Genomic DNA, 14,859 nt, shown 5'->3' with positions numbered 1-14,859 from the left:
GACGTCGCTGGCAATCCAATTACCGCGACGATGAAATCTGTGTTCCAAACGAGAGATCCTTTCCAGCCATAAATTCCACGCGAAACCGAAGAACCGCGGGGTGCCGTCGCGTTCGAACCCAAGCCGAATCTAATTTCGCGGATGCGCGCGGATTTTTGCCGGCTCGGCGAGCGAAGATCGCGCACGTTCGGCTCTGTTTTGTTTTGTTTTGTTTTTTTCACACGGTTAACCTCCGCGCACGATTTTTCGCCACGTTCTCTTGTGTTTGCTTTTACACGGTTTTGTAATTCGTTTTGTGCCCCGCATCGCGTTTCATTTGCTCCGGCACGGTTCACGCCGGGATTTTGTAACGCCGCGGTGAAAGAGCCTTTTAAAAGCTTTTGTGCCCGCCGACTTTCGGACCAGTTTACCCGGCGATTTTCGACGATTTTCGGCGACGGCCGACAGCCGCCTGTCTACCGACCTCGTCGAAAGGTGTCGGGAGCCGAACGGCTTCCCAGCTTATCCAGTAAACACCGCAACCGCCGACTCGTCTAAATTATTGAGCGCAAACTACCGGTGCTCCACAGTCGTTGTCGGGAATACTGCGGCGCGACCCGGTTCTCGCAAACAGTTAATATTCCATAATTCCGCGCCGCGTTTCTGGCATTGTCGGTCGGAGATCGTCGCTTCGTCTCTCGCTCTCTCTCCCTCGCGCTCTCTCTCACTCGTTCTCTCTCTCTCTCGTTCTCTCTCTCTCTCTCTCGTTCTCTCTCTCGCGTTCTCTGTCTCACGCGCGCTCTCCCCCGCGCTCTCCCTCTCGCGCTCTCTCTCTCTCTCGCGCTCTCTGTCTTCCGTTCTCTCTCGCACGCTCTCTGTCACTCGCGCTCTCTCTCGCGCGCTCTCCCTCTCGCGCTCTCTGTCTCTCGCTCTCTCTCACGCGCTCTCTGTCTCTCGCTCTCTCTCTCGCGCTCTCCCTCTCGCGCTCTCTGTCTCTCGCACTCTCTCTGTCTCGCGCGCTCTCTCTCGCTCGTTTTCTCTGTCGTTCTCTCTCCCTCTCTCTCTCTCTCTCTCGCTTGTTCTGTTTCCATCTCTCTCGTTTTCTCTCTCTTTCTCTCTCTCGTTCTCTCTCTCGCTTGTTTCTCTCTCTCTCGCTCTCTCTCTCTCTCTCTCTCGGGAGAAACAAGACGCATTTCCGCGCTCGGAAACCCGTCGCGCGAAAATCCACAAGCCCCATGTGGTCGGGTCGCGACGCTAAACCGCGGTGAACTTAGATCCGATCGCGGACAGACATTCCACCGGAATTCCAGCTGTCACACAATGTTCACAGTATCGCAAAGCTGGGCAAAATTCATTTTGTGATTATCGTGCGTTATTAATAAATATACAAATACACTGCATGAACGAACACGCACGGAACTTCTCCTCCTTTCGTTTGTTTGTAATGTTTGCTGGAGAAACGCTGGCTAAAATTGGCGTAATTGTCCTCGCGAATAGTTGAAATATTAACGCTATCATAATTAATAATATCAACGTAATAATAATTGACACACGTTGAACGTAACTAATCGACCGTCAAAATTTCCACGCGAAGAAACTGGAAACTTAAAACCGCATAGCAGGTGCATAGGAGATGGACTCTGACGACTTGGTTAATTAATAAGAAATTATTTATTTTACTGTAAGTAATTTTTCCTTTCACGTCACATTCACGTAGCCTCCCGCAACCATTTATTGTGAAAATCAATCCTACTAGCCACAGTAATTGGTGCATTATTTGCTATTTTCCTATGTGCGTCAATTACTGTGGCGCGTGGCGTGGCGGCTGAAGTCCGCAGTAATTCACGCACGTAAGAAAATAGTAAAAAGATGCGCCAATTACTGCTGTGACTAGTAGGATTCATTTTCTGGAGAGATGATAGTGGCAAAGTACATGAAGGGAAAAATTACTTTATCTAAAAGTAAAAAAAGTAAAGTAATATACAATTTGTTAGTAATTATTTAGGAAGTAATTGAAGTAATTATAATATATATAATATTATATTATATATATATATATATAATATTTATTATATTAATATATATAATATTTATTATATTAATATATATTATTATATATATTATATTATAATATATATAATATATATATAATTATAATATACATTATAATAATAATGTATGGAAGACACTCTATATAAATCCACAGTTCGATGAGTCGATCTTAGTATTCTCTGAAAATTACTGTTCTGTTTAAATCATTAGAACAAGCGAAAAGCAAGTCGTGCACAGATCATTCCATCTCGCAAAAATTCGCAGTGCATTTGTAATATTTTCTCTGAAAATTCGTACGACTTTCTACACGACTTATCTTCCGATTTCGTTGTCTTCCGCCGTGTGTTTACCGCGGTTTGCCAATCCGTTCACGACATTGTGCCCTCCGCAATATTTCTGGGAACGTTCGGGTGCAGCCACGGTTACAGACCGAGATTGGATTCGTCTTTAGGGATTGTGCGAAGCGCGTTGCCGCGCCACGCGGACGGAATATCGGTCGTACGAGGCGAAATTGATCGGTCGCTCTTTCGAGATTCCCGACTTTCGGCTGACCGATCGTTCGCCGTTTTCTAGAAGCTACTGTAGAAATTGGGCGGCACGATGCCGACCGTGCGATAAGGATTATTGTCGCTATTATTCCTGCGATAACATTTTTACCACTGGATTGTTGGCGCAGCGCGGATAAGATCAAAAGTTCCTCCGAAAGCGAGGACAAATCTGAGATAGCAGGAATTGGATCAAATAAATTCGGTCGGGATCTACAGAACGCGGGAATGCCGACCGGGGAGTTCTACGATTTTCTACGAACTTCCGTGAGATTGCTGTCAAAGCATGAACGGGTTCAGCAAATTCGAACTAAAGCTGAAACTGTGCTAAGTTATATTTTGGATTGTCGCGGTGGATTTCCGATTCCACGAATGCAGAAAGTTGACCGGTTGGTCCGAAAGTTCGATTGGATCTGCAAAATGCAAGGAGATTGAAACTGTTCTCGGCATCGTGCGCGTTAACCATGTTAAGTTTGCTGTGATGCCTCTTTTTCAGAGCCTTTTTTTCATGACGAGTATACTCGTCAAGCACAAAGTAAGTGTCGCTGTTAAAATATTGGAACAAAAGGACGGTTTTGTTTTATAAAATTAACGGTCAATGGTCGCTACTCTTTACGCGCGACGAGTATACTCGTCGTGACATAATAATACTGACATTTATCTGTGACGAGTATACTCATCATGACGCAATAACACTGACATTTCTTTATGACAAATATACTCGGCATGACACAAAAATACTGACATTTCTTTATGACGAATATACTCGGCATGACACATAATACTGACATTTCGCTATCACGAATATATTCGTCATGATACAATAATTCTGTTATTTCTCTATGACGAATATACTCGTCATGACGCAATAATATTGCCACTTCTCCATGACGAATATACTCGTCATGACAGAAATAATATTGCCATTTCTTTATGACGAATATACTCGTCATGACACAATAATACTGCCATTTTTCTATCACGAATATACTCGTTATGATACAATAACTCTGTTATTTCTCTATGACGAATATAGTCGTCATGACACAAATAATATTGCCATTTCTCCAGAACGAATATACTCGTCATGACACAAAATACTGCCATTTCTTTATGACGAATATACTCGTCTTGACACATTAATACTGTCATTTCTCCATGACAAATATATTCGTCATGACACAATAATACTGCTATTTCTCTATAACGAGTATACTCGTCATGACATAATAATACTGCTACTTCTCTATGACGAATATACTCGTCATGACGCAACAATATTGCCATTTCTCCATGACGAATATACTCGTCATGACACAATAATACTGCCATTTCTCCCTGACGAATATACTCGTTATAACACAAAATACTACCACTTTCCTCTGACGAGTATACTCGTCAAACACAGCTAACTGGTTAACTTTTCCACATCGATTTCATCTTCATTAAAGAGCGTCTGTGCTTGCTACGTTTAGTAGAATCATTTTAAAATTCCTATCGCATTCGATCACGCTTCATAGCAAGCGTAAGAGATTTTAATCGCCCGCAGCGCGCACATTTCCCCAGGCCAACGACGACGCCAAATTTAACCTTGTGGTTGTTTCAGGGAGGCATTGAACACCAGTTGCGAGCGACGCGGTATCGACTTGTCACGCATCGAGGTGTACGACGGTTTCTCGGCGTCGCTGCCGATTCAGACGACGGACACATCGTGCCTCGGCGGCAAACACCTGCGAATAACAGGTAACGCGAATCGATATCCTCGTCTCTGTCCCTTGCACACGCCGAGCGCCGAAAAAATGGGTCGATTTCGAACGCGATCCGGAACGCGTAGCCCCGCGCAGCCTCGCGTTTCCTCTCGGAATCGGGTCGGAAGCTACTCGTTATCAGAAAACTTCGCTCATTAACTTCGGAAACATTTGCGTTCTCGCGCCGGCAACTGGAATTCGGCGGGCAGGGCCTCCGAAACTCGGAGCCAACATTTGCCCGGCATTTCCGCGGCGAAACTGTGCGAACCGGTGATTCATGGGAAACTGATAACAGACCGAAACGGGCGCGATTGCCGCGGCACGCGAGCATCTCGCGAGCGCGGACGTGATAAGTGAAATGACCGAAAGGAGCCGGCGGCGGTTCAACGAGTCCGATCTGCCTGGTGCTTGATACGTTGGCTAGGTTAGACGCGTGGTTCTGTCGTTCCTCGCTCGTCAGTTTGGCTCTGTACCAGAGGTTAATACTACCATAAATCGCGAAGCCTGTTTCCGACGCCGGTTCAAGCGGTATTCTAGCGTCGAGTGCGCGTGTTCTTAAAACTTTGTTGCGGAATTTTTTGCGAAGGAACTGTTCTAGCTTTTGCAGTCAAGTTGACTAGGTCTGTTTAGGTCTGTTATTTCAACGACGTTTTTAACATTTTTTGGTACAAAGGAAAGTTACCATTGGTGGCACTGCATATTTTCAAACATGATACAGTAATGTCTCCGTAATTGACGCTCAGATTGTGCACAAAAATGGACAATTCGGGAAGAGAAGATACGATTATTCGAGCCTTGTAGATCATTTTTATAGTTGACAATTCGTGACTGTAAAAATGAACCGCAAGGATCGAATAATCGTATCTTCTCTTCCTAAATTGTCCGTTTTTGTGGACAATCTAAACGTCAATAAGGGAGACATTAGAGCGTCAATTAGAGAGACATTACTGTAGTCCCTTTTAAAAAAGATAGTCTCACGGTGTCCTTGATTCTGGCCACTCTGCTTGTCTGAAATAAAAAAAAGAAACACGTGAAAGTTCCTTAATTAGTATGAATTTGGTCATAACAGGTGCTAGAACAAAAAAAGTCGGAAGTTGAAAAAGTGACGATACTTTGAAATTCGATTACCGAGTTTTGCACGTTTTGTCAAGCTTCGAAGGCCTAAAAAATTGAAAAGAAAAGTGAAATCTTTTCATTGATTCTAGTTGGAGGCTGTAGGCAGACATATTTTAAACGCGAGCTTAAAATTTTGAGTCAATTGCTCGAGTAGATTTTGAGATATCGTGGACACCATTCCAAAAAACAGTTTTCAAAAAAATGCCTATAAAGTTCAGAACATCGATCATGGTACAAGATCAAATATGTCTTTCAAACAACCATAACTACATCCTTTAACACCAGATTTATGGAGCACGAAAATGCAGCTGTTTTATATTAGTTTGTAAACACTAGATATTATTATATTATTATATTATTATTATATTATTATTATATTATTATATTATTATATTATTATTATATTATTATATTATTATATTATTATTATATTATTATATTATTATATTATTATTATATTATTATATTAGTTTATAAACACTAGATTTACGAGAACCCGTCATATTGACCCGTCATATTGACGGGTTCTCGTAAATCTAGTGTCAAGAACGTGCAAAAAGAAACGTGATTTTTCACAAGTTCACTAGAAGTTTGCTAGCACACGCCCACAAAGCGAGCATCGCAATCGCGAATTGTCTGCGGCATAAAGTGATCAAACCGTAGACAATCGTCGTTTTTAATCGGGCCATTAAGACAGATCAGATGATCTCGGCCGATCACAGCCGGCCGATACCGTTGAAATAATAATTCATACTTAACAGGAGCCGGAGCAAAAACAAGCCCGACCGAAGCAAAGTCGAAGGCTATAATTCCCTAGGGTAACGATATCATCTCTACACGATGACCTAACGGCGATTAGGCCTGCGTCTAAGCCCCAACCTAACCGGGCATAGTTCCCGTCGGGCCTGGACACACCTGGCCTGGTTCGAAGTCATTGTCGTCGCAAGCAAACGGCATCGATATGAATCTTGAACTTCGAAATTGCTTCGTCACTCCGACTGACCATAACGGGGCCATACTACTTAAAGTTCTCGAAAGGGGGGGGGGAGAACCGTTTCACCGGCGCGGTATACGTATCGTATCGACGTAATTCGAGCGTCGAGATCGTCGACGGGCTTTAGTTTCGCGTTCCGCGTTCCGCGTTTGTCTTTGCTCCTCCCCCCCTCCCCTCCCCCGAAACTGTTGACAATTTCGAGAGAGTTCACGATGGCAAACACCGATAGCGGACGGGCTGCCGTATCGTCTCGAATAATTGGAGCTGTTTCACAAGCTTTTCTCGCGAGACGGAGCGTTTGCACGCGGTTGTTTACCGTCATTATGAACCGAGGGACGCCCGGGGACGAGGATTTCCGCAGGAGATACGAACTTTCCCGTCGCGGTTTACCCAGCGAAAAATCATAGCTGCTCGAGCGGCGCGGCGCGGCGCGGCGCGCGAGAGAGAGCGTTCGTTTAAATTCTACTCGAGAAGATCTGGGTCATGCGAAGGTGATGCTTATGACATTACATGAAATACGTGACTTATCGTGTCGGGGAGACCTTCCGTGGCAAAAGCATAAATCACCGATACGTATCTTCGAACGCGAGCCCGCGTTATCACCGCGTCTGACTGCTATCGGGATATACTACTTAAATCTCACGGCACAATCGTGTCTCTTTCTTTTCGCCCCTCGGTCGCGGCTCTCCTTCCCGTAATTTAGATAAAACAGTTCCACGAATCGACCGGCAATCTGTAGGCCACGCTGCGGATCTCGTTTAATAATTAATCGTAGGCTTCAACGAAATATCGTAAACGGCTGACGAACGCTGATCGTTCGTAGATCGCGGATTTTTTTTGCGAAATAAAAATTGTATTTGTCAGTTGCGAGAAATTTGAACCGAACAGCAAGTTCTTAGTGTTAAAAAAGGAAAGAATTAATTTTTTATTCGACTACGAATGAATTAATTTTTTACTAATTTTTTAATTGACGATCATTCATATTGTAAAGGTACATTTATGAGTTATTTATTCTATTTACATGTTACTTACGATAAATGTTACAATGACATTTGTTACAAATCAGAATAAACGTCTTATTGTCGCTTTTGTAAACTAATTATGAAACAGCTGTTTTTTGGGCTCCGTGAATCTAGTGTTAATAACTTTGATAGATTGACAATAATACATCGACGTTTTTAAATTCCCTCAATATATCTACTATTTTAAATTGTAACTATCCAATTTTCTCATAAATATATAAAATCCGGAGCCTAATTATTAGACGGCGTAGCTTTGTGCAAAATAAAAATTGTATCTGTCGTTTAAAAAAAAACAGAAATCATATAGAAATGTCCTTCTTTCTTAAGTAATTTCAATGAGATCGATTTAATATCGTGACACTCTTGAATTGTTTACCAATTTTTGTCATAAAAGCATAAAATCCGGAGCTGAATTATTAGACGGCGTAGCTTTGTGCAAAATAAAAATTGTATCTGTCGTTTAAAAAAAAACAGAAATCATATAGAAATGTCCTTCTTTCTTAAGTAATTTAAATGAGATCAATTTAATATCGTGACACTCTTGAATTCTTTACCAATTTTTGTCATAAAAGCATAAAATCCGCGCGTCTATTCGCAATTTCATATAAAATTAGAGAATGTAAGATATCGCGATTGGAATAGATAATGTGCAATGCGATTAACGATCGAGCATTAATACTATTTAGGGTGTCCCATAATTACGATAACAGCTGGAAAGGGGTGATCAAAATACTGCAAAAAATTCTACAAATCTCCGTTATTGTTCCACCTGCCTATGTGTCCACGTTTGTCCTCGAAATATTAAAAAGTTCGAAGCACGCGAAAATACGTATAACAATGCGAATTAAATGAAAAATAATGTATGCATTGCAAAGATTCTTTGAAGTTCATCTTTGCGTGAAAGATGCATCTGACAATGCAACATCGAAAAAGGCGATAGAAATACGGTAATGTCTCTCTAATTGACGCTCTAATGTCTCCCTTATTGACGCTCAGATTATCCACAAAAATGGACAATTTAGGGAGAAGAGAGACGATTATTCGAGCCCTGCAACTCGTTTTTATAGTTACCGATTGTCAACAATTATCAAAACGAGGTGCAAAGTTCGAATAATCGTATCTCCTCTTCCCGAATTGTCAATTTTTGTAGACGATCTAAGCGTCAATAAGGGAGACATTACCGTATTTGGAACTTGGGACGTTCGATTGAAAAGCGAATATTACTGAAACGATTTATCGCGCGGGGCCGTTGTCCGTCGATTCTTTAGCAAATGGCCACTCTAATTGGACCGGCACGGCGTATGTCCGAGCTGACATGAATCTCGCGCGCATTCTCGCGATCGATTGTCAGCTAAACGGTGACACGAACGAGCCCAGTTACGGGACCTTTTTCGCTGCGGCTGCGTTTACGAGAGCGCGGTTCGAAAACGAGAAGGGTTTACCGAGCAACTGACGCGTTTACGAGGCCGGAGATTACAAGGCTCCCTCTGCGGATTGATATTCGCAGGGCCCTCGTCTATTTTTAATCAGATCCGCGGTTTTTTGCTGGCAAACAAAGCGCCCGGGCTGAGCGGCGTGTCTGTAAATACCGAGTTTATGGAACAGGAAATACGATTACACGATTTCCCAGGGATTTAAATTCGATTAAGCCGGATCGCGCGAGCTTGCGAAACGGGGTTTATCGGGCCGCGTAAGTAGTATACGTCGATTATAATCAGCCGGAGCGAGCCGGAACGAAAATATACGTAGTTTACAGGGGAGATCGCCGCTTCTGGGGATCCGCGGGAGCTGGATGCGCGCTTAATTCGAGTCGAATTCGATTTTCCGAGACCATTCGATGTCCAATTTTCGCAATTTCGATCGAATAACTAAATTACTATGCGCGAGATTAAGATTTTTCCCGTTGATTGCCATGAAAGAAATCCATGCCATGGATGAAACTCTGCTTTTTCTTTCAATAGCGCTGATAATTGAATTGTTGATTAAGGATCTTAAAATCTTCACTGTTCTTCCGTTTTTTGTTTAATCGTTTTTGTCGATACCCGCAAGGGTTACTTTAAAGTGCTGTAACTTTGTAAAAAAAAATCGCAGCCGAGGTAGCTCGTTTTTAAATTAAAGGGGAACGATGAAATTTCATTCGAGTGCAAACGGCATCTCCGGAAAAAATTCAACGAAGTCCGAGCATTTCGTCAAACTTGGCAACCTTCAATATCCACGAACATGGCCTCGCATTTAAAGGGTTACAGTGGTGAGGGTGCATCAAACTTCGAATCCAGAAAAATTGTCTGAAAGCGGAGGTTTCAAGCTTCAATTTAAAAGAAAATTCACTATCTTGCAATGATTTTTCGCGAAATTATCGTCAGTCAAAATTGGTCAATTTTTATCCAAAATTTTTCTATCGCTGTAATTTTGTTGTGCAGCATATGTTCGTAAATTTCGCGATGTTTTCGATATTTGGAGGCCAAGACGAAATAAAATGAACAAATAGATGAGCATATAAATAATTATTACGAAAAAACTGCATGCTCCTCTTCACAAATTGTCCATTTTCGGCGGCAATCTGAGCGCGAATTAGAATAAAGGAATTACTGTATTTTCTGAACATTTTCTAGATTCCTCTTTTCTCGCTTCGTGCTAATTAAAATAAAAAAACGAAGTCGTCGATGATAAGGCTCGGTGTTTCCAGGCTTCAATTACAAGCCGATATCGAACAATTTGGAGCGCGAGCAACTCATGCAAGTAGTTTCGTCGCGGAATTAGCGAAATCGACAAAAGGGCGCCGGACAATTTGGACGGCGTCGTTAATTGGAGCACCCAATTCGCCACACTGTGCCGGGATTATAGCGTAAACGGGAAAAAAGAAATTGGCGGGCCACGTGCACGCGAGGAAGCGTACGAATCGCCGTGGTTGTGCTGCGGCACACCTCGAAGGGCTGTAATTCCGAGAGTTCATTAATTCTCGGCGGTGCCCTTGGAGAAGAAAAAACGAGCACAAACTGAAAGGGAAAGAACGGCGGCTCGACTTTGTGTATACAACCGGCGCTTGAACGCCGCGAACACGGTCTTACCACATTCAAGAACGTTATTAAATGTCTGAAAGCCTGCCGGCTGCCTGTCAACGGGCAAAAGCGCACGCTTTATCTGATTAATTGGCAGCCTCGGCGCCCACGAATGCCTCTCGCGTCAGAGAAAACCCGCGTCGAAAATGTTTCCCCGAAAATTGTTATCAAAGCCGTCCCACGACTTCTCTCGAGAACGATGTACACTCGAAGTAGAAAGCGTCTGCGCGCACGTCCTTCGAAACGGAACAACTTTCTTCGAATTGTGCTCGGTCTTTAAAAAATTTTGATCGGATTTCGGGGAGATTTGTATTAATTAGAATTTTAGGCAAGCTATCCTTTAGAATAATAATAATAATAGATTAATAATAGATATATAATATATATAATATATTAAAAAATAATATATATTAATAATATAATAATAGATTAAATAATAGATTAAATAAATGAAAATTAAATTTAAAATAATAATAATAATAGATTAAATAAAATAATTTTAGGCAAAATATTCTTTTAAAAAGTATGCATTATATTATATTTAAAAATAATATAATATTATATATAATAATAATAATATATATATTATTATATATATAATTATTATATATTATATATAATATATAATATAATATATATATAATAATATATATAATAATAATAATAATATTATATTATATTTAAAAATAATTTTAATCAAGGAATGTTCAACCCTCAAAAAATATTTAAATGTAATTATAGTAAATTTATATTAACTAGAATTTTGTTTGAGCCACGTACAGTCTTGATTACGATTCGATTTAAACCAAACCTGATGATTGAAATTACCGCATTTTTTATCGATACTGCAAGCAGAAGAATCGCCATTATGGTTATACTTTTTATTCGTGAAACCGCTTGAGAGAAAAAACTGCGAAAAATTCCGTGAAGCATCGCGGGCATTAGGCGAAGGTGTCCACGCTGCTGGTTGGACTCGGATTCCACGCGATCCTAAAAATAAAAGATTTTGGACGGGCCGACCTCGGGCCAGAAGGAACTCTGACGCAAACCGTTTAATGCGCGGCGAACAAAAGCTCACGCAACAGTTTAATGGCGGCATTTTAGATGTGTATCAACGGTAATAGCCTCTCTTTACATCGCGTTAAAGCTTTCTCGGCCCGAAAAAAAAACCCCGATCAGATAAGGGGAATCTGACGCGTAAGTGGAATACGTCGTTCAGACACGGCCACGCGAGACTGTCACGAACATTGATAGTCCTGGTATGTCTTCGCGACGTATGGAAATAAACTTCGCCGTCGCCGCGAAATGTAATTTCTGGAATTCCAAGGGCTGTTTATTAATCAGGGATATCAATCGTGACGTTCGCCATTTATTGCGGGCTTTCCCTCGTCGTCACTGAGAATACCGAGAACAGCAGTTATTTGAATCACTTTCCTCGGGCAAATTTAATGACTCAAGAATGTTCTGAGGGCGCGAAGTAGAAAGCAGCACGTGTGGATACTTTTTAATAGTGCCATTTTTTTGTTAACACAAAATACAGTAAATTCTTCCAAATTATTCTTCAGCTTGTGTAAAGAGAACGAGTACGATTAGTCGAGTCTGACGACTTGTTTTTATAGTTGCCGATTGTCGAAAGTTATAAAACCGAGCCAGAAGACTCAAATAATCGTATCTCCTCTTCTCAAATTGTCCATTTTTGTTTAAAAGCTGAGGGACAATTAGAGAGAATTTACTGCGATTCGTTCGATGTGAAATCCATTCCTATGCCTCGTCTGTGACTAAACCAAGGTTGCAGAATTATTCAGAAAAATCTACTGCGTCGATATAGTGCACCGAAACAAATGGCAACGTTGCAAAACGTAATTAATAGCTCTCTGAAGTTTGATTAACTATTATCTTAACTAATTATATATTTTGCGTTGTTCTCGTTTGGTTTTTTTACACGGTATCGATACAGCAGATTCTCCTGAACATTTCTATGCTTTTGTTTTAGTTTTTCATGCTCTAATTTTGCCGTAATTAATGTTTTTATGCGACCCGGCATTCTGCGTATGTGGCGCCTCTATTGGAGAACAAACGAAGCTCCGTTCGATGTCCGTACAACGCCACTGGCGGCGAAACGCTCAAACTGTTGGCCAACATCGATTGTCAGTAATTTGGCGAACAGTTTGAGCGTTTCGCCGCTGCACCAATTGGCGCTGTATGGACATCGAACGGAGCTTCGTTTGTTCTCCAACAGAGGCGCCACATGTGCAGAACGCCGGGTCGCATAAAAACATTAATTATGGCAAAATTAGGGGATGAAAAATTAAAACGATGGCGCAGAACTGTTCAAAAGAATCTGCTGTATCGATATAGTATACAGAAACACATGGCAACATTGCGAAATGTAATTAATTGCTGTAGAAATATGAACATGAATATGAATTTTTGCATGCTCAATAGAAAAGCTAAGGCCGTACCCAGTGCAATATAAATTACACGTATCACCACACCCCAATTACAACGCACGTATCACCACACCCCAATTACAACACACGTATCACCACACCCCAATTACAACAACACATGTCGCCACACCTCAATTACAACAACACAATCGCATAATAGTTGTAAATGAGATCTATGACATGATAAAACCATGCTATTAGCTAATAAGCGGGTGCACCCTTTCGTCGTCGTTGTTTCTTTATCGTTTGCTAAATCGTCTGTAACGTACTTAAGCTTTGATTGACGTATGAAACAAAAATTAAAGGAACAACGACGCTAATTTATTTAATTGAAAATGGAAAACTTCCGCCGAATACCGAGTGTTCCAGAGTTTAAAATGACCGACCGAAAATAAAGCGAACTCACCCTTCGCGATCCGAGGCTGCTGAGCAAATCAATGCAATTATGGTGAATTCTCCTTAATTGTTCTTCAGCTTGTAAACAGGAGTGGACACTTTGGGGAGAGGAGATACAATTATTCGAGACTTATGCCACGTTTTCATAGTTGTTGACAATCGGTAACTATAAAAAGGAGCCGCGAGGCTCGAATGATCGTATCCTCTCTTCCTAAATTGTCCACTTTTCTTTGAGCTAAAAAAGCTGAAGAGCAATTAGAGTGAATTTACTGTATGTTGAAATACAGCAGCGATCCCATTGACTCCCCCCCCCCCCCCTATTTAAACAGGACGACTCGTTTAAAATAATAATCAAATCCAGCCCTTCGTGTTACTGTATTATAAATATTTTCGAAATCCTTGTAACGTATCACAGCCACGCCGTGTTATTAGGGTAGCGGACGACCTCGAGCCGGCACGAAAAATGCACAGATAATAATTTTTCCTTTAGACGTACCGACACGCGCTGCTCGTTTACGATACATTGAAAGAAAAACCAGCCCCATTGTCCTCCTGTTACTATCGGGTCATTTCACGCGAAATCATACTGTTTTTATCAGGGTTCGAAATATTATAGTTCCGGAACATATTCATGAGCTACATTAGAATTTATTACATACATTACATATTTTATTATAAAAAAAAACTATTTCTTCTTTTCTCTGTTACAGTCAGAGACGCCGAGAAATCGAACTCGAAATCGGGTCAAAGGGCCAGCCAAAGTGTCACACTCAGGAAAACGTCGAGCGGGGTAAGATTACACTTTATTCTTTCTAAGTGGACCAGTTTTCGTTCTACAGACATTTTCTGCGGTTGGGTGACTTCGAATTTTTCGGGCTGTTCGATTCGATTCGAAGAAGCGCTTATTCTCTTCAGTAACTCTTCACTTGCGATTAACTTTGATTCAACCGAATCAAACGAATCTCTTGTACAAATATAAAAAGCGGAACGCAATCAGGCTGCAGATTCTACGCGTTCACGACGAAATATACTGAAATGAAATTTAAAACAGTAAACAGATTTGTTGTTGGTCACATACATTGTTGCTCCTTGTAGCAACCCAAACAGACCATTTTATGTTTGTCATCCGTCGAACCTTAGCATCGACAATAAATACATAGCAATAACTCACATATGCGTAGGACTAGCACAGGGAAATTCACAGCAACCCGAAATTTGGCATTCTAGGGACAACTTACTGTTAATCACATTTGCTACATTTGTTTCCGTATTTATTCCCTCTTACTCTAACATAAACAAACGTCAGATGGCACGAAGTATCAAACGGTTAAAAGTTAAAAGTTCCAACGTGATACAACGATGGTTTAATTACTGCGAACTTACACGGTTCGTTTCCCGGTCGCTGTGAATCGGCGTATCGGATCAGAAACGCATCCCTCGCGATATTGGTGTTCGCGTTAACGGGCCATTGTCGCCGAGCACGCTGACATATACATCA

General features: G+C 41.4%; 1 protein-coding gene across 7 annotated transcripts in view; it reads left to right on the top strand.

The window, feature by feature from the left end:
* The window catches only part of LOC117222199 (pleckstrin homology domain-containing family G member 5), a 154,575-nt gene that overhangs the window by 130,773 nt on the left and 8,943 nt on the right, over positions 1 to 14,859 (top strand). For all 7 annotated transcript variants that reach the window (XM_076520510.1, XM_076520505.1, XM_076520507.1 and 4 more), the window contains 2 exons: positions 4,183 to 4,319; positions 14,072 to 14,151. In XM_076520510.1, coding sequence (XP_076376625.1) covers positions 4,183 to 4,319; positions 14,072 to 14,151 — 217 coding nt within the window. The remainder of the gene's footprint in view (positions 1 to 4,182; positions 4,320 to 14,071; positions 14,152 to 14,859) is intronic.

Source organism: Megalopta genalis, chromosome 3 (genome assembly GCF_051020955.1).
Source record: "Megalopta genalis isolate 19385.01 chromosome 3, iyMegGena1_principal, whole genome shotgun sequence".
NCBI lineage: Eukaryota > Metazoa > Arthropoda > Insecta > Hymenoptera > Halictidae > Megalopta > Megalopta genalis.
Note: the sequence above shows the minus strand (reverse complement) of the source record. Positions and strands in the feature narration are given on the sequence as shown.